This window comes from Emys orbicularis, chromosome 1 (assembly GCF_028017835.1).
Source record: "Emys orbicularis isolate rEmyOrb1 chromosome 1, rEmyOrb1.hap1, whole genome shotgun sequence".
Lineage (NCBI taxonomy): Eukaryota > Metazoa > Chordata > Testudines > Emydidae > Emys > Emys orbicularis.
Genome location: NC_088683.1, coordinates 187,729,371 through 187,749,210, shown reverse-complemented (window position 1 = coordinate 187,749,210; position 19,840 = coordinate 187,729,371). Strand labels below are relative to the sequence as shown.

Here is a 19,840-nt window from a genome sequence, read left to right as displayed (position 1 = left end):
ACTTAACTCTATGATGCACATAAAGAAGGGTTCCAAGGGCACCAAAGAAGAGGAAAACATCTGATGGAGCCACTACTCCCTCTCATCTTTTCCTTACCCACTGGTTTCCACTGAGTTTTTGGCCTTCGTACCATATAATGGGTGGGAAGCACCGGGGCTTTGATAATTGGCCGGATAAAATTTAAAAGTTTTGGAAAGCACTGTGGCAGGTTTTGTAGCCTGTGGTTTAAGTTTCAGGCACGATGCAATGCAATGCTTTGAAATTACCAAATGTATATAAAGGAGGCAGGGCCGGCTCCAGGCACCAGGCACCCAAGCACATGCTTGGGGCGGCACCTGGTAAGGGGCAGCGGGGGGAGCGCGGCGCGGCATTCCGCGGGGGGGGGGCGCTCCGGCGGCGCGGCGCTCGGCGGGGGGGGCGGCGCTGGGCGTGGCGCTCGGGGGGGTGGTGCCGGAGGGCGACGCTTTTTTTTGCTGCTTGGGGCAGCAAAAAAGTTAGAGCCGGCCCTGAAAGGAGGGTGCATGTTGCCCTCAGCTATAATCAGTCAAGGGCTTTTCTCCCTTGACTCTACTCTCTGGTGTTTCCTAAAATTCCCTGTTTTTTTTCTTTATAGTACAATTGTCAGTGATTTTTCAACAAAACTACTAAAACCAAGCCAACATCCAGCATAACATTTGAACTATTTGTTCACAAAGGCAGACAGTCAGAATTACTAAGTATTGATATGAGTAATCAGATAGGGAAAAAGCATAATAAAATCACATGGATTACAAACAGCAGTTCCAGCAACACAATACACTACATCATATTTATTAATAAGTAACTTCAACCACCTCTGAATGAAGTATAAGGTCTAAACCGAGCTTGTCACTAAGGCATTGCTGCAATTGACATCAATGACTGAGTAAGGGGTGGAGGCTCGGACAGATAGAGTATGGTTAGACAAGTAGACCATAATGAAGTAAAGGGGACTCTTATGTTCTCTGGACCTGAGTCTCATTTATATTAAGGCCCCATTACACTGATTTGGCAATGAAAGGGAGCATTAAAGGGGATATTACATTTACATCCACTGCAAAGCTGCTGGAGTGGTGTAAAGGAGCATTAGTGGTAATAAGAATCAGATCCTTAAAGTCTTAAAGTCTTTTCTTTCTTGCATTGACTTTAGCAAATGACCTTGTTTGTTTACTTTAGACTACAGCCAGTATGCTGACACAGCAGCAGTTGTGTTCCAAGAAGTGTAGAGTGAATTTAACCATTGCTGAATTATAGAAGAGGAATATATAAATGTTCACAGCAAGGCATAATGCTACAATATTTATAACAATTTGCCTGAAATAACCACTTTATTGCTACAATATTCTACTTCCTACATTTGGGATAGGTTCTTATAATTTGTTAGTTCCTGTAATTAAGAGTCCAAACATTTGCTTTTTATAATACGGTATTTGCAGCACTGAATCGTCTCCTCTACATTTTAAAAACACTGTAAGTAGTTTCACGAATGGGGGCAAGATATGTCTATGCTCTAAATATTAAGGTTGGATAATTTTGGCATCATTTAAAAAAACCCACACTGAGTAAGATGTTCTACATCAAACATGTACAAGGTTACTATTCATATTTTTTGTGGAAAATGTTATCTGATTTTCATATTTTTATAACTGCTGAATTTTTGAGTCTGTGGCTCAGATTGGAGAGGTGTGGTATTTTTGAAGAGAGTTTCTAATAACTGAGCAATCACAGTGTTTGTCAGTTCTGGAGCTACACACTTTGGCATTTGTGTGACGTCCATCCACAGATAACAGTTTAGATTAGGGGCTTGTTATCAAGCCAGATACTGAGCTACCAGTTCAGTTTTAAAATCAGGAGAAAGAAAATGGGACATATGCAGGAAGTCAATAAATTCCAAATCATTAGATACAATCAAGACAGCATATAGTCTGTGTTTCAGTCACTTTGTCTCTTTGTCTCTCTTTGTGGTATTCTGCTTATACCCATATCAAGAATATTTCACAAAAATTGACTGTGAGCTGCCATCTGTTAGCTTACAGGGACAGTAGTATAGTAGATTTTTTTTCAACATATGTTTGAATAACTGCAATGAATTGTAGGTTCTCCTGCAGGAAACGTTGCCTTCAAATCTGTGTTTGAACACCCTATAAATCCACACCCAACTACCTGTACCCCACCATGGAAAATTATTTTGAAGCACAGTACTGTTGTTTCTTTTCCATTTCAGGTCTCTGGTTCTTGGTTGCATTACAAGTACATTATAAACATGTGATATTGACTTTCCTTTGTGCAGGAGGTCGTAACGAAGTTGTCATCACTGAAAATAACAACAGCATAACTGAGCAAATCACTGATGTTGTCAAGCAGCCTGCCTTTATTGCTGGCATTGGTGGGGCATGCTGGGTAATTCTGATGGGTTTCAGCATCTGGCTGTATTGGCGAAGAAAGAAGAGGAAGGGGCTGAGCAATTATGCTGGTAAGAACAGTAACTATTTACTACAAACGTGTCAGGTTCTATCATGAACAGGACAGGTGCTATTAGAACTAATTTAAAAACCCCAACCCTAACAATGCTGGTTTTACAAATAAAGGTGGAATGGATGAATGCCGTATGCCTGTTTAACGTGTGCTGTAAAAGTGCCAGTGTATGAGAAGCTTTAAATGCATTGCTCTGGACCACATTTCATCATTACTGTAAGACAGTCTTTTACATCTCCAGCACATCTAGCATAACAAAAGTACAGAAAAGATTAACTGTACCTCTCACCCAACTCTTGTTGCAAAAGGCAGTCTTTCAGTGTTCCCAACTCTAATTATGAGCTAGATTGCGAACCAGACTACATAACCACATGACAGTAAGAGGGAGTATGAATCCCCCACCAACTTCACCACTTTACTCCTATGTTTGCCCCAGACTTTGGGTTTAGGCACTAGGGGGACCAGATGTCCTGATTTTATATGGACAGTCCCAATATTCATGGCTTTTTCCATCCCCTGTCCCATTTTTCACACTTGCTATCTGGTCACCCTATTAGGCGCATACAAGTAAGCAGAGCTACTCACCCACTCCCTCCTTATCTGGAGCTGGGGGCTGAGGAAGGAAGGAGAGGGGAATAGGCAGAGCATTGGCTCCATCCACCCCAACTCACTGGTGAGAGTAGCTGAGCCTGTACAGGGGAAGTAATAATTTAGTGCTGGTATAGGCAAGCAATAAATTACTTACTTGCAGTGGGTGAGAAGTAGGGTCTCAGACGTGTCTATGAAGCACAATGCCTCCTGGAGCTACCCCAGCAGTGTGGTGCAGCTCTCACACACACATTTTGCTCAGTGTTCTGCCTACAGTCACAATCTAGCCTCAGAGAATTACGTTTGGAAGGGGAAAATAAAAATAAAAATCCTCGTATTTTCCCCGTCAGATCTCTTTATTCTGTTTTGTCAGGACTGGTAACACTCCTATAGCTGATATATCTCAAGTTTCCTGTGGGTTGTGGAGAAGTCAGATAGTTATAATAAAATTACATACGAACCTATTAAAAAAAAACCCAAGAAAAAAAACCACCTCCAACTTTTGGCCAATTTTACATGAAAAATAACTCTTAAAATATTGAGGTATTTTCCAGCTAGTTTCCTTGCCCAATATACTAATTAATTTTAGCACATTATTGGTTTCAAGGAGGAAAAGACCCTTCATGACTTGGCCCAGGTTAAGCACGGTTGGCAATTCACGCATGTTTACTGCTGGCAATATTAGCATGCCAGGCTAAACTCACTCCAAAATCTGGTTGATTTCTTATTAATTCTATAGAGTGAGCCTGAGTGACCACAGTGGTGAAGTAACATTATTTGTAGGCTGTGCTGTTTGCACATGATGTTTTCTTTCTTTCCTTGTAATTAATAATGTGTATATACGTGATGACAGTTTCTACTCTGAGAGGTTTTGTTAATTCATGCAGATAGATACAGATTTATCTATCTGTCTATCTAATGAGGATAATTAACAGTAGGAGATAGTTACATTATTTTATCACTTTCTTACATTAAACTGATAACACATCAGGATTTTAGTAGTCTCATTTCCTTTTGGAGGTGTCATACCTTTTCATGCACTTCAGATGCACTAACTAAATGCATACTAAGCCTCATTTTTCCAGAGAAGGGATTTTGGCCTATGTCTATGTGAGTTGACATGGCACATTTTTGTGAGCAGTCTTTTATACTTTAAAAATGCAGCTTAAATTGACTACCATAGGCTGTTGTCTAATGTAGCTCATTCCTTCTCATGACGTTTGCAGCACCTAAACGTTATGTGAACATTGCATCGTGACACAGAATGACCATTATCAGAATTGTGAAATGCTGTATGCTCTTAACAATGAAAGCTCGTACGACATCATGTTTCAGAACTCATCCTAATATTTATGATAAGGAGGATAGCATGTCCACCTCAGAACTAACTTCCATCAAATGTAATTGTCAAAATTCACTATTCACCTTTCTTCAACCTTTATTTCTCATTGGCTGCTGGCTGACTAGTGCTTAAAGCTCAATTGTTATAACCTGCTTTAGATTTTAAACTATAGATGAGTGACTTCCAAGGGAACCTTGTGCCCTGCAATTAGTGCTTGTTATCAGGGTCTGTAACTCACGATGTGTTTGCTTTCTTGTTTTGCAGTTCAGTCCTTCACCTTCACCCCTGCAGGTACTGTCCATTAGTCTGTCTCTTACCTCACCAACATGCCATTGCAATCATTAGCATAAGTGTTTATAATCATAGCAGGTATACAGAATTAAAACCAAGTGCAAGGAGAAACACTCCCATTCCCCATCTGTTATAATAATGTGGTATTGACTCTGCTAGTGATTTCAGAAGAAGGTTACAATCTACCACAATTAACTTCTCTTTCATTATAATTCTGCATACTTCTTACTCATCCAACCCTTCTAAATTATGCAATTTTGAAAGGTAATTTTCAGGGCAATGCCTGAACTAACATAACTACGATAGATAGGCATTAGTCACAAAGGGCCAGATTTTGCTCTTGAGGATTCATGTATTTAACTTGCAAATTTCTGAAGGCCTCTGCACCTGGCCAGAGAAGCAGAACTTATCCCAGATTCCACTCTTCACTTTACATGAATCTGCCTCTGCATGGGGTTTTCAGATCTGCACTTATGTCAAACCTAGCCAGTGATTAACCCATACACACACACTGATACACTAGGTAGGGCTTTAAGGCATTTTAAAGCTTTTTATTCATTGAAGCATTTGCCTTTGTTCTGCCTGTCCAATCCACAAGCAACTTCATGTTATCGTTTTTTTACAAGGCGTAACATACGGTAGGCCATTATCATGAGTGTGATTAAAGTTATGTGAAGAGTAAACGAACTGTGGCTGAAACAGCAGGTTGCAAACAGCTTTGCCAACATATGTATGGTCAAGAGATACAGTGTATCCAGTTAATTGTAATAATTAATACAAATAATTGACCTCAGTTCTCATATCTAAGCATGAGTGTCACAATCCCAAAAATTATTACATTATCCCCATGCACTACAGTGTACGTAGCCAATGTATTTCAATGTTTTCCAGTATAAGTGTGCAACATTTTGTGGCATGTAGTACACCTCTCAGTCATACCTGCCAAATGCCAAGAATTTTGACAAGGGACATTTTTCCAAATAAGTTGGGGGCTTGTGGGCCACTGGTCTCCCAGCTACTAGTAGGCCGTGCATGCCTCTCAGGGAATTTTAGGTTATTTTCTCTTCAAAAAGTTGCAATAAAAAGTGGAGTAGAGCAACCTAAAACTCACCAAGAATCCTCCAGCAGCCCCAGACTCCTGGCTTTCTTGAAAACAGACCTTTAAAATGGTGCTTCTGCTTATCCTACCATAATTCCTCCCCCTTTCCCCCTGTGCTAATGGGTCCCCCCCTTTCTCCATTGCTCACATTATGCTCATTCTCTGCACTCCCTGTACAGTTAGCTCCTCTCCCTGCTGCTCATTGGAACCTTCCACTGTCCCCTTCTTGCTGCTTCTCTCCAGCTCTGTCTACCTTTCAGCCATCTCTGGAGTTGTATGCAGCTCAGCAGGAGGGCACAGCTGGCTGCTGAGAGAGGTGTGACAAGGAGGAGGAGGAGGTGATACCACCTGCCCACACAATCCTTATATCGTTATTAGGAACAACTGTACCAAAGAGAAGGTTTGAAAATTCATGAATGGCTTAGCCAAAACAGCACTATTGGCATGTTTGTTCAGATAAGAGTAAGGCGTGGCACAGCTTGACAGACAGAGACCACAGCCTGAAATGCTTTTCTCATTTCATTGGGAGGCACAACGTGAATGCTTTAAACCCTAATCACATACTACTGTATATCAGTAACTTAACTCATGTGTGTTCTGAACACATTGGGCAAGATGCTGATCTCCCTCATAATGAGTAAATCCAGAGTTACTTCAATGAAGTCCATTTACACTGGGGGAACAAAGATCAAAATCTGACCCATGGTCTTCAGAAACTGTCACAATTAGCACAAAAGTGCATTTGGAGATTAGCAAAATCTACTGATTTATGTCCAGGCTCTGAGTTCCCCAAGAAGAGTCTCAAATCCACATCAAGTTCCTGACAGCATGAATTTGGAGTTGGTTATATGATCTACAGTCACAAAATGTTTAAATTTTCACTTAGCCAAACACCTCCCTGTTTGTACAGATCTGAGAAGGCTCAAGTCTATAGGTTGTTCCTTCCATAGTCAGTTGTAACCCATGTATGCTAAAATAGATTCCAGGCCTACATTTTTAGGCAGGCTTAGGACCAAATTCACCTTCATCAGAGGTGAATTTCAGTGAAGTTACATTGGAGGTGAATTTATCCTAATATATTTGTTTGTGAAAGAAGCACATTTTTGCTCAGGCCAAACATCTGCTTCCTTCATGAATACATGTAACATGAATATCTGAATATGTAATAGTACTGGTCAAACTGTTCATTATGTATATTTGTGATAAATTTAGATTTTTGCTTTGCTTCATAAATAGAACTGGTTGGAAAATTTTGAAAAAACAAACAAAAGAAGGAAGAATATTTTTTTCATTTTTTTTGTGACAATCTTTTTTTGTTTTCCAACTCTATTTGCAAATTATTCACAAATTGACACTGATTTTTTTAAATGGTATGTATTCATTATTTGAAAATATTTGCTAAATATTTGAACTGATAATTTTCTGACTATGGGAAGTTTGTGAATTGTTCACTTGGACTATTTGCTATTTACGTTGTGTGATTGGCCATCAGAAAGGTATTGTTTCTGTTGCATGACTGAATCACTGACATATTTTAATCAGAAAAATAATAAATAGCAAATGAAATGCTGCTGCTACATAGTTGGGCTGGGGAAGATTAATTTGTTGGGCTAAAACTTAGGTAACTTTCTGGATTTGTGAACATTTTCACATATTCACAAATAATGAATAATATGACCTTATACATGCTTTTTGGTTATTTACAGTGGAACAGCTGTAATATGTATGTAGCCTTCTGGTTCACAGGCCACCACTTGTAACAACACCCCCTCCCCCCACCCCTGCATGATTCATCAGCAGGGGTTGAACCTGAGACTTAAAGCACTAAAGGTATGAGTGTCTACCATGTGAGTGAAATAAGTGACTCTACTAGCTGGGAAGCAGTAGTGACATAACCGGAACCAGTGGGTTAAATATATATTCTTGGAAGATGGCAGTGTATCAGCAAAGCAAAAGCTGGACACGGGGGTCTGTCAGAACCACAAATGCATGATTTATTCCTTATTTAGCAATTGGCAGTGCAGATTGTAGAGGACAATTTGGCCTGATATGTCTGTGCACATTTGACACCCTCTAGAAGAGCAAAATTGCTGCTATGCACACTGAAACTGAGTTATACACTAATTTCCTGTTTTTCATGTTCACCCTCTACTCACATTCCCCAGATACAAACATGCAACACAGGTTTGCACATGGCACAAAGAAGGGGAGCTGGCACAAAACAGGTATCCCTTCTAGTACAATATGCAAGTTCTTTCACGCCCATCCATTACAATTCTGGAACAGAACTGATTCATTTAGCAGGGAAAGTTACAAATGTGTCATCACATTTCTACACAGGTTTCTGTACAGTAAATTCACATAATTCCTGTGTGGAAACAAGAGAGACTCCATATATCCATGTATCTTTCATGTGTCCTCTGACTCATTGGTGTGCCAATAACCACTCACTTGAATACTCAAGGTGTTTTCAAGAATGCACAGGCCATCAGCCATGCAAGGAAAGTAAATGTGTATGTTCAGTTATGAGTAGGTAAGCTTATTTAGTGACTAGTGCCCTAAGGGATTAAAGATTTTGTGAAACTTAATAAATATAAACAAATTAAAAACAGTAAATTATGGCATTCTAAATGTTTCATGCATAATTCGTAAAATTGTTAGAGGAGTATAAATTATTTGACAGAATCATCCAAAGGCAGGCAGAAGAGTTGATGGAATTTTTATACACTGATTATCTGTTCTGAGTTAATGCTTATTAAAAGAGGATTAATCCACATTCATATTTGAGGAACAGCTTATCAGGAAAAGGAATGAGACTTGGCTGGCAACATTAAAGTTTTCATTTGTGGCAGGAAAATGTGGCCTATTAGAGATAGGCACATAGAAAGCTTTCTGAAGCTTCTTGCCTCAAAATGTCAACTTACTATATATTCGTTTTTTTCCAGTTCTAGCAGGCATGAAGATTAGGTTTAACCTTGTCAGATAATAATAGTAAATAGCATAGGTACTTCTTTATATATTTAAAAAAACATGCAAAAGCTCTTTTAACATATACTCTTCTTCATACAAATATATACTTTCTTTATATAATATAATTTCTTTACATTGTATGCAGTTTAAATGCACTTTGGAGTATACTCTGCATTTTTGCAGTTCTTGCAGTATAGTCTGGTGAGAATCCCTTAGAAATCACTATTCTTGTTTTCCCCCCATCTTCTTTTGAAAGCCAGTCTCCTCCTGGCACCTAATGCAGGACTTCAACCATTCTAAGGACATATATGAGATACAGATAATGCTGAAAGACCTTTCATGCTTTCTCAGTGATAAAAGGCAAGAGAAGATGGGTTGGGTTAGAGTTAGAGAGACCATCCTCTTCCTCCTCCCCCATTGCCCCTTGAGACTGTTCAGCATCGATTTGAAATGGAGACAGCCTGAATAAAGCCAGCTTGTCTGGGCATTTTATTTTACATTGACATCTACAAGACTGTGTTGCACTAAATATGCTCCTTTTCAGCATTTAGACCTGTTTTGTAATTTCAGAAATCAAACTGGAGGCAAAAAATGCTGACAAAACATATGACAGGAGTGATAAACAAAGTGCTTATTTTGGCAGCCTGACCATGTCTTTTGTGCCGTTAGCTGCCTTTTCCTTCTTCTTGTTAACTCTTAGAGAAATGGATGTGCTCCTGCACATCTGAGAAATACAAAATGATTTTGTGATCTGCCAGTAATGTCCTCGGGTTTCAAAAAAAGATCTACAGCCTTGGATTGGAGAGTTTAGCTGATCAGACGGAGCCTGTCGAACAAGAACAGTGACTGTGATATTTTCTTGTTCCACATTATGGGAAGGTTGTAGCCATTCCTGCATCAGTGTGCAAAGTGGAAGCAAGCATAAGGAGCGTCCTCTTTCCAAGCCACATGCACCTACGCATGCCCAGCCACAACCTGGCCCATAAAAAAACAATAACACTGCCATAGCTGTTTCTCTCTGATGGGTTTCTCTCTTTCAGCCAATACCTAGCTGTATCTCTCCCCTAAAGCACAAGGCTTTTATTGGATGGTCAGAAAGTGAGGTTGTGCGCAAGGACAAGGCAGGGTTACCACTAGACGCTAGTGACCCCAAAGGTGGGGCAGAGTGGTGGCATCCGCCCGTCTTCTGAGCCAGCAGACTACTGCCGGCCTGCGGAGATCAACTACAGCTTAATACACATAGTGTAGGAGGCACGTCTTCTCATGATGCGCTCCCCAGCATGCTCAGAAGTATCCTGCATACTTCATGGCTCTGCAAGTAGAGCGCCTCTGGGGACAGTTGTTGGTGTGTTCTCCTTCTGTATTCCCCCCTCTAGCTATGCTAGAGAGTCCTACAAATATAAATATGTAGGTGACCAAAAATATTATTTTTCCACATTTGTCATATTTAAAATTTCTCTCTCTCTCTCACACACACAGAGTGACAATATTTCCTTTAAAATTAAAATGTTAATATTAGTCTGTAGCCTAAACAAACATATTCATCTCAGGTGTGAAATTAGTTTCAATGTAGACTATGTTATCCTGGAAGCCCCCTATAAAATACCAAACCAAATTCAGAAAGTTCATTATTGAATACATTAGTGGTCTGTTTCTGGGTTTATATCTTTGTTGCTTTGACAGAGATAGAACGTCTGGAAGAAATTGAGGATGTGGAAGAAAAAGAACATTAAATTAGCTTCTACTGATACATTTCTTAACAAAATGTTTTGAGACATAGCCAGACAGCACCCATTTATTTGCATATTCACAAATGATATCCACAGCTCTTTAGCATTAGCTTATTCACTTTTTGCAGAGAGTGATACAATCACTTGATAGTCCATTAAAAAGTAACATAACTGGAAAGTAGTGTCAGATCAAAAGCTAATTAGCTGCAATGTTTTTAGCATGTGGTGGTTTTGTAAGCAGGTTTTTGTTTAATACTTCCCACGCTTTCAATTTTCTTTTCATTAATTGTTTCAGATTAACTCTTTCAAAATACAGCTATTAAATAATCTGATGTGAAATAGAACTACAGTGGCTTTCCAGCAGAAACAGTAGTCCATTCTGTGGTAATGGATAATTAATCATCAACCCCAAAAGCCCTTCCATATGAGATTCCAAAGGGGTTAGTTTGATCACCATTAAATTTTGTTAAATGTGTATTGTGAAGCCCCTTAGAGAACTAATAAACTGGCAAAATATGAGGTATCACCAATATGCTGCTGCTATCCAGATGTATGTCAACTTCTTTGCTAATCATGGCATTTCCATCTTGGTGCTGTATTGTTATCTTGCTGAGAGTGCAGTATCTGACAGAGATGGTTAAAGTCAGCCTAGATACAACAAAGGTATTTCTGTGTTGGTGGGGGTAACAGCTGAAGAACCTTGCAAATGCTTTGGTGACTGTATATTTATTGATGAAGCTGGCTATCCTAGGAAGGTGATCAGAATTCCTTATTTGGAGGTTATTTTTAACTAAGCTGACCATGGAGCTTCTTTCCATCTGAAATTGCAATCTTCATTCATAGATGTGGATTTTGTCCAAGATCTTCAGGATCCAGGCTGGACCACTAAAATAGTCTGCTGTAGGGTACTTTAATTGGAATGATCTCTGAAAATCATTAATAGATTATTGCCACTGAAGGACCAGGTCTGCTCATTGGCCTTGTTTCATAATACCTAGTGATTTCTACAGTGCATTAATTGCACTTGCTGTTCAGCAAGTTTGCAGCAAAGGTTGGCTTAAAATTAGTATATAAAGGAATTAATAACATAGGACCACAATATAGGACCACCTATATTGCCCTACGTTCGAAAGCAGCTCCTGAGAAATGGGGTTTACAACTGTGGGCCATCCTGAAATATACCCCTGTGAATATACGATGGGGGCAGGGACTTTTCTGTGAAGGATCCATTTTTGGATTTCTAATACGATTCATGTACTTCAAAGTGTATCCTTGGCATCCTTCAGGGAAAGACTGAAGGGATTTCCCCCCATGTAATGTTGATGTATTTGCGTTTGTGTGTGTGATGTTTTTATCTTGAATGTGTGAGAGAAGTGAGATAGGATTTATACTTGTTTTTCCTCCACTATAATTCTAGCGGGACTGCCACCTCTTTGCATTTATCCTATGGGACAAAATATTTGTGTGGTGGCATTATGCTCCTGCATCATGACACCGATGTCATTAACATTCTGGTATAATGTCATTATATACTGAAGCAGAAGCATTCCAGGAAAACACAATTTCACCACCTGATGTAGTCTCACACAACATAGTCATGTCAGAGGACCCATAGTAAATTCAGGATTCTTTAGCCATCCTGCAATTTTAGCTTACAGGCTACAGGGCAGATTGATTTAAATCTGTCCAGTGGAAGCTCTCAATGTAGTATGTTTCTCTTTCTTGGAACTGCTGCATTATATTTTGTTATGATGCCCAGAGGTTTTAGTCTTGAGTGATGAAAACTCTGATTTTTTTATTACTAATTATTACTAACTGATTTTATTTTCCTCTCTTGTGTTTTTTTTTTTTTTAAACCCAAACAGTCACTTTTCAAAGAGGAGATGGAGGACTAATGAGCAATGGAAGGTAGGTTTGTTGTTAAAAAGATCTATTTCCATCCTATTTTCTTTTTGATTAGGAACTTGAACTTTTCTATAGATAAAGGACTATTATAATAAAAGATCATTTATAAGACTGACAAGTCTAGGAGGAATTAAATGGCTTACCACAAGGTTTAATGATCTATCTGTTGGGCACTTTAGAGGAATCAAGTCCAGATGTTTCATATCTCCCAGATGCCCAAGAAGAAATTAGTAGTAAATATCACAAGGAATGTGTTCATTTGTTACCAGGATGTTTATTGCATTAATTAGACATTAGCAAATGAAGTTGCTGTTGTTTAAGACTCCTTATTGGCTCCCACTAAATTGCTGTGAGTGAACAATTACACATAATCGATCACAAAATAAATGATTCATGGATGATAAATAGGTTGTAGATTGATGGGACTGGATTCCACAACTTTGGCTACTCAATTGAAATTGATAAAAGCTGATAACTAACCCATATATCCTCATCTATTTTCTCTTTGCCAATATGGAGATTGTAATTAGGCCCTGGTAATAACTTCCAATCTCCCATTTAATCAATATTTTAGCAAAAAGAGATTAGGCCTAATGAGAGCTAGTGGATGTGGCAAGAAAACTGCTGGATCTTCTTATTGCCGTTTCCATAGAAACCCATGTTTCTCTTAGGGATTGTACCAGAAGGGGTCTATCAGAAAAACTACAATGATTATAAATGTTGCTTCTTCCTCATAAGTGTGCTAATAATCCGGAAAACCTTCAGAACTGTGGTTTTCATGTTAAGAGATTGATTTTCCTTGCAAAACACAAAGCGCTGGCCACATTTGCCATGCTGAATTTCAGGATAGGGCCACATTATTTATCCTGTGCTTAGTGAGTGCAGTTTCTTATGGCCGAAGTTCCCTTCCCTTTTTGAGATATCCAAGTCAGACTACAGCTCTCGAAGTTTAATATTACAAAACTATGAAAGCATGCTGTAGTCACAGATAAAAATACTGTTGTGAACTTTCCATTAATCCCACTCAAACCTATTTTCCTCTAAACTATACAAGAGTACTCAAAGAAAGAGCTACCAGCCTATAGATGACAGATGTACATTTGGGATTCAAGGAGTGAAGAAATAGTAGCCCAAAGTCCTGGAAATGGCTGATACAGAGCAGTCATTTTGAGTGATTGTTCCCTTGAAGTGGCAATTTATCATTCAACCCTTGTTTAGAATCCTTCAGTGATACAGCCTACTCCCTGTTTCAGACAGACAACAGAGTTCATTTGGATTCTGGCAGAATCACGACTGATGCCTAGTTCCATTTCAACTGCCAAAGTTATTTTGTATACAGCCTTAATTAACTGCTGAAGGTCTTTAAATCATGAAAGCCTACACAATTTTAATTTGAAATATATTGAAGTCTCCTAAACTGTTTATTACATACTGTGGCAGGAGAAAAATGATACAATCTCTTCGATCACAATCTTGTCCAGAGTTGTCCGACAGACATATTTTCATGTTCATTTCCTTTTTTTTCATCCTGCTTCAGTCGACCAGGTCTGTTGAATGCAAGTGACCCCAGTTATCCTTGGCTTGCAGACTCTTGGCCTGCCACCAGTCTGCCAGTAAACAACAGCACTAGTGGACCCAACGATCTTGGGAATTTTGGTCGTGGAGGTGGGTTTTACTGAGTCATGTCATCATGCAGTGAATAACGCATTTTATTTTCACTTTAGTTTGTTTTTCATATTGGGTACTGTTTTGTGCACATGCATATATATATTGTGGGGAGGTTATTCATCAAAGAGCCTTAGCAGTGCTGTAAAATTGCTACCTGGTACAATACATTAAAGGATAACAACACTGCTAATTAGTAATGTTTGGGTTTTATCAGCATTTTAGAGCACTATTTCCAGTCCTTATATGTCCTACTCATATTGTTAAATCTATCATAGAAACACCAATAGTAGAGAAAGGGGAGAGAGGTGAGGTGTGGTCTGTCAGTCTGAGTGTAGAACTTGGAGCCGGGAGCTCCTGACTCCCACCCCAGAACTGTAACGGACTGTGTTGCCAGAAGCAAGTCATTACAGCCAAAACTTTCAGAACTAGTCTCTTATTTTGGCTACCTTGATATTTGGGAGTTCAACATAGACTTGATTTTTAGAAGTGCTCAGCTGCCTCGGGTTCCGTTGGCTTCATCTGAAGTTGTGGGTACTCTGCAGTTCTAAAACTCAGGTCCAACGTGTCAATTTAGCATCCAAAATCAGAGACTACTCTTGAAAATGTTGACTTTCACCTCTCTCATTTCCCCAGTCTGTAAAATCATTGTTGTTATTACTTTAATTTCAGTATTACTTCTTACTGTGGCAAATTAGGCACTTCAGTCATAGAGATTAAAACGCTAAGTGGGAATATAACAATTCCTATCAAACCAGAGTGTTGAGGATTAATTAGTTATTTCATGTTTGTTAAGCTCTGTGATAAGCACTATATACAAATTATTTTTATGTCAGGGTGGTAAAAAGCACAGTTCTTTCTGTGTACTATGGTTGACTCAAAATGAAATGTTCATCTGTTTTAAAGGTGACTTGTAAAGAAAATAGAATTATGTTTGTGCCCATTTTCTGCCTCTTTAAACATAGGGCTAGATAGTGACTTAAGCTATAGCCCAGAGGGCAGCATCACCTCAGAGGAAGCACACAAGATATTCTCCAGGTGCTGCTCCTTTCGTATGAGGGCAGGACTTAAATTCAGCTGGAGCTGTCCAGAGTGAAGCGCTGGTAAATATTTTAGCCCCACAGGGCTAAAGCCCCAAACCCCCTCGCCCTGCAGCTAAACCCCCAAACCCCAGCACCTCCCCTGTGCCCACCATGGGGGCTGAAGCCCCGAGTCTTGGCACCTCCCACAGAGAATGGGAGGGATGTGGTGGGCTCTTGGAAATACTCTTATTTAAGTCCTGTATGAAGATGAGCAATCAGCCCTATAGGATGGTGTAGCGGGGACAAGGAAATATCCTCACCTCTTTCTCTACCCCTTTTGGAGGAATGGGTCATGTGGGAGAGCAGGAGTGAGCAAGGAACTTAGGAATGGCAGTTGTGAGCAGCTTTTGAGCATCTCCACAGAGGAGGAATCTTGTTGCTCAACTCTCTACCCTTGCACAGCCTCATTGAAGGGCTGTTCTCACTCAAGGCCATAATATATAAAGAAAGCCTCAAAGATTTTTTGAGTGACGGGGTTGTTGAGGAGAGGGGTAGGGAGAGGGGAGCTCTTTGAATTTTTTAGGGTCTTTTTTGTGCTGTGGTTTCATTGGAAGCCCTTTTGGAAGGTCTCAGGCATCATTACTTTTGAGTGTTGACTCGTTAACAAAGAGAGCTTTTCTCTCAAGTGTTTTAGTCAAAAAGGTGTTTAAAAAAACAAAAGACTGAGTTTTAAACATGCTGAATAATAATCACATCCCCTCTCACTTCCTTGGTTCTGTGATGTCATAATCCTACCAGTTCTCCTGTCTCCATAAAGCCTTCCAAGGTAAAAAAGACCTGAATTTCTAATGTTAAAAAAATGATGGAAAAATAGAAGCAGAAATAAACCAAAGTGTGTCAAAGTTCCCATCTGGAGAATCACTTCTTAACTTGTTTGTAACACTTTGTTGTGTTGAATAACAGACTCTGTCTCTCTGATACTACACTATGGCGCTGAACTGCATTAAAACACTCTATATTAACTTTCAATATAGCAAAGCTATCTTTAAGTGCTGATCTTACAAAAGTGGTGTAAAAGAGGGCATGTCTATAGATAATATTAAGAGGACAGTGGTAGTATTATACATACATCTGCCAGCTTCTTGACTGCAGAGGCCCTGAAACTATGATTCTACAGCATTTCCACATCTTTACATGAGCACCCATAGTACAAAAAATTAACATTTTCTCACAGCATTTGGCTCTATAAGCCCCAAGACTGGAAGTAGCTTTTAGAGATTTTTGCCTTCAATGGTGATGGAGCTGAAGGCCAGATTCATCAGAAGGACATAACATTTATTCTGTCAATTTTAGCAGCTAAATTGCATTCATAACTTGATGCTTCTGGTATCAGTCCCTTGATTTGAACCCTAGAGGCTGAAGTCAGAGGATGATACTCACTCCCCCACTCTGGCGTGGCATGAAGGGTCTCTAGACATCTTGGATGTGGCCAGAGGAGGGTTTCCATTTGTAGGAACTGTGAAGGATGGCTTTAAGGCTGCCTTACAAGAATCCCCTTGCAATCTCTGGTGTAGCAGGTGTGCCAGGGCAAGGTGCCAAGTGGGAGGGACATATTGGGGGCAGGCCCATATCACAGAGTGCTGCAAATATTTGCTTTGGCCCCATACGGCAGGCTGAAGAGGCTGCTGTAACTCAGACAGGACTCCAAGACTGTCTCAATTACATGAGGATCTGCAGTGCAGGTTAGGATTTGGAGTGTTTTCAACAGAGAAACCTTGATTCTGGAATATGCTTTCCTCTTTGAGTATAACAACATGGTGCAAAATTCATTTCTTTTTTTAGGCTTTTCCACAAGAGGTATAGTTGAATGATATGAGTCTTGCTGTGGTAGTGCTTGATTTTTTACTATATAATTACTTTGTGAGTTGACAATTTAATAATTCATGTGCTCAGCATGTGCATTTTATTGAACTAAAACAATCAATTTAAAAGAAATAGTTCTATTGAAAATTCCTAATATTTATGGGAAACTTTTGCTTCGCTGGTAGTAAGACAAAGTGACAATTTCCAAGTACCAGGGAGGTGTGCACAAGGACCCCCATATTATAAAATTTGCAGTGAAGTGCAATTCTACTTTGAAAAGTGACTGTATAAAAATGGCACCACCTTATTTAGCAGTGATCTGCTCTGTGCATATATTTAGAGTCATGTCTGATTATGTCAGAGATAAGTATATTTTGCTGTTTTTTACTCCTAACATCCCTGCAGCAGAGCCAACACAGGCTGATTAAGCTGGATTCTATTATTGTTGTACATCATTAACAAAATTGTTTACTAATTTTTAATACATTGCACCTTCATGGAACCATCTGAGGGAAGGTAGACTCTTTATTATTGTAAAAAGCAACAGAGGGTCCTGTGGCACCTTTAAGACTAACAGAAGTATTGCAGCATAAGCTTTCGTGGGTGAATGCCCACTTCATTCAGACTAACACGGCTACCCCTCTGATCTTTATTATTGGTGATGGTACACAAGCCAGATAGGACCCAGCTTGACTCTCAGATCTCAGGCTGAGTTTGCAGGGCTGGTAGTTAGAAAAAAAATCTTTATAGCTGTAAACTGAACACTGAAAGTACATTAGACCCATGTAAGTAGATGCTAACTGCCTGATTTTTGAAAAATTAACTCTCGTTTTGCAATATGTGCTCTTCATTGATTATATCTCACTTCTGTGCCCATAATTAATCTGTAGTCGTGGTAGAATTTAGCCATTTTATATACCTGATTGTGCCTCACCAAATAGATCATTTGACATCTAAATCCTTTCACTGGTGCCTGCAAAAGTTGAAAATACAGATGAGCCCAAACCAAATCCTCATTTCCAAAATCTCCTCAATTTGTCCATATTTGACATTTGAACCCAGAATAGTAGTTGTTAGTTATATTATGTTAGTGTCTAGAGGCTGTAACCAAAGTCAGGGTCCCATTGTGGTAGTTGCTGTATAGACATACACATAGTAGGAAATAGTCCCAAAAAACCAACAAATGACCCTGATTTTTACAATGCGTTGAACCAAAACCCCAGATCTGAGCATTTTGAATTTAGGAGTATTCATAATTATTATGATTCAAATTTTATAGTCAGAGTCCATGTCCAGTAGCTGGCAGTCATGTTATAAAGCAGAAGGGTGCTCGCATGTTTTCCATCAGTTAGATTCCACACTGAATACTACTTTTTTGATCTTAAACAAATTAGAAAAAGAGCCATTTTTTAAATACTTGGCTCTGAGAGAGTATCATAAACTGAGCAGTGTTGCTGCCTATGCCATTGTACCAGTCACCTTCCAGGCACTTTTTCATACTTCAGAGGTGTTCACATTTAAATCTAGTACAGCAACTCCTCACTTAAAGTCATCCCGGTTAATGTTGTTTCATTGTTACATTGTTACGTTGCTGATCAATTAGAGAACATGCTCGTTTAGAGTTGCGCAATGCTCCCTTATAACGTTGTTTGGCAGCTGCCTGCTTTGTCCACTGCTTGCAGAAAGAGCAGCCCGTTGGAGGTAGCTGGTGGGGGCTTGGAACCAGGGGGACCGGAAGCCCCCCATCAGCTCCCCGCTCCCCTAAGTTCCCTGTGCGGCAGCCTCCCAGCAGGCTATCAATTGCCAGCAGTTCAGCTGTCCCTCCCCCCACTGCCATGTGCTGCTCCTGCCCTCTGCCTTGGAGCTGCTCCCGGGAGCCTCCTGCTTGCTGTACAAGGGGGAGGGTAAGAGGGGGGCTAATGTCCCCCCTGCTCCTGCACCCTGCTAACTCCATCTCCATAGAGGAGGGGGAGACACAACAGGGCTCAGGACGGAGGGAGCTTGCTGGCAGCAGGGGCTGTCTCAACTTGCTGATCTTCTTTAAAAGGCAATGTACTTAGAGTGGGGTCAGCATACTTAAAGGGACAATGCACATCTCTCTCTCACACACATACAGGTGAGAGTCTCTGTCTGCCACACTGTCTCTCCTCCCTCCATTTGTGCTGCCTTGTAGAGTGTGAGGCTACATTAACAACAATGTGTTAACCCTTGAGGGCTCAGCTGTTCTAGTTCATCATTTAGCAGTAAGGCATTCCCTGGGAAATATCCCACCCTCTTCCACCCTCTGACTTCACCACCGCAACCAACCTTCACAATCACCATTGCTGTGTACAGTATTAAATTGTTTGTTTAAAACTTATGCTGTGTGTGTGTGTGTGTATATATATATATATATAATATAGTCTTTTGTCTGATGAAAAATATTGGAACCTAACCCCTCCCCCCCATTTGCATTAATTCTTATGGGGAAATTGGATTCGCTTAACATCGTTTCACTTAAAGTCGCATTTTTCAGGAACATAACTACAACGTTAAGTGAGGAGTTACTGTATTCTGCCAGTAAGTGTCACTGTGAAATTTCAGAAGGAGAAAAAATTTAGATCTAAAGGATTAAAATTATAATTCTGCAATATGTAAAATGATTCAGCATGTGGAAAAGTGAGCAGATATTTTGTTTCCAAGGTTTAATTTCAATCTATACATAGTACAGTTTTTGAACTGAGTTGTTCTCCATTTCCAGCAGTGTACTGTATCATTATAATTGATTGATCACCTGAATCTCTTATGTGTAGCTGAAATCTTGTCACATTCTGAAATGACTTATTCATGTCAGTTTTCCTGTATTGTTGAGATGAAATGTCTTGTTTAGGT

General features: G+C 39.7%; 1 protein-coding gene across 1 annotated transcript in view; it reads left to right on the top strand.

Annotated features, from left to right (window-relative positions):
- ROBO2 (roundabout guidance receptor 2) overlaps nucleotides 1-19,840 on the top strand; it is a 587,768-nt gene that overhangs the window by 499,091 nt on the left and 68,837 nt on the right. Inside the window, exons 18-21 of the mRNA XM_065421111.1 lie at nucleotides 2,310-2,492; nucleotides 4,689-4,715; nucleotides 12,380-12,422; nucleotides 13,957-14,084. Coding sequence (XP_065277183.1) covers nucleotides 2,310-2,492; nucleotides 4,689-4,715; nucleotides 12,380-12,422; nucleotides 13,957-14,084 — 381 coding nt within the window. The remainder of the gene's footprint in view (nucleotides 1-2,309; nucleotides 2,493-4,688; nucleotides 4,716-12,379; nucleotides 12,423-13,956; nucleotides 14,085-19,840) is intronic.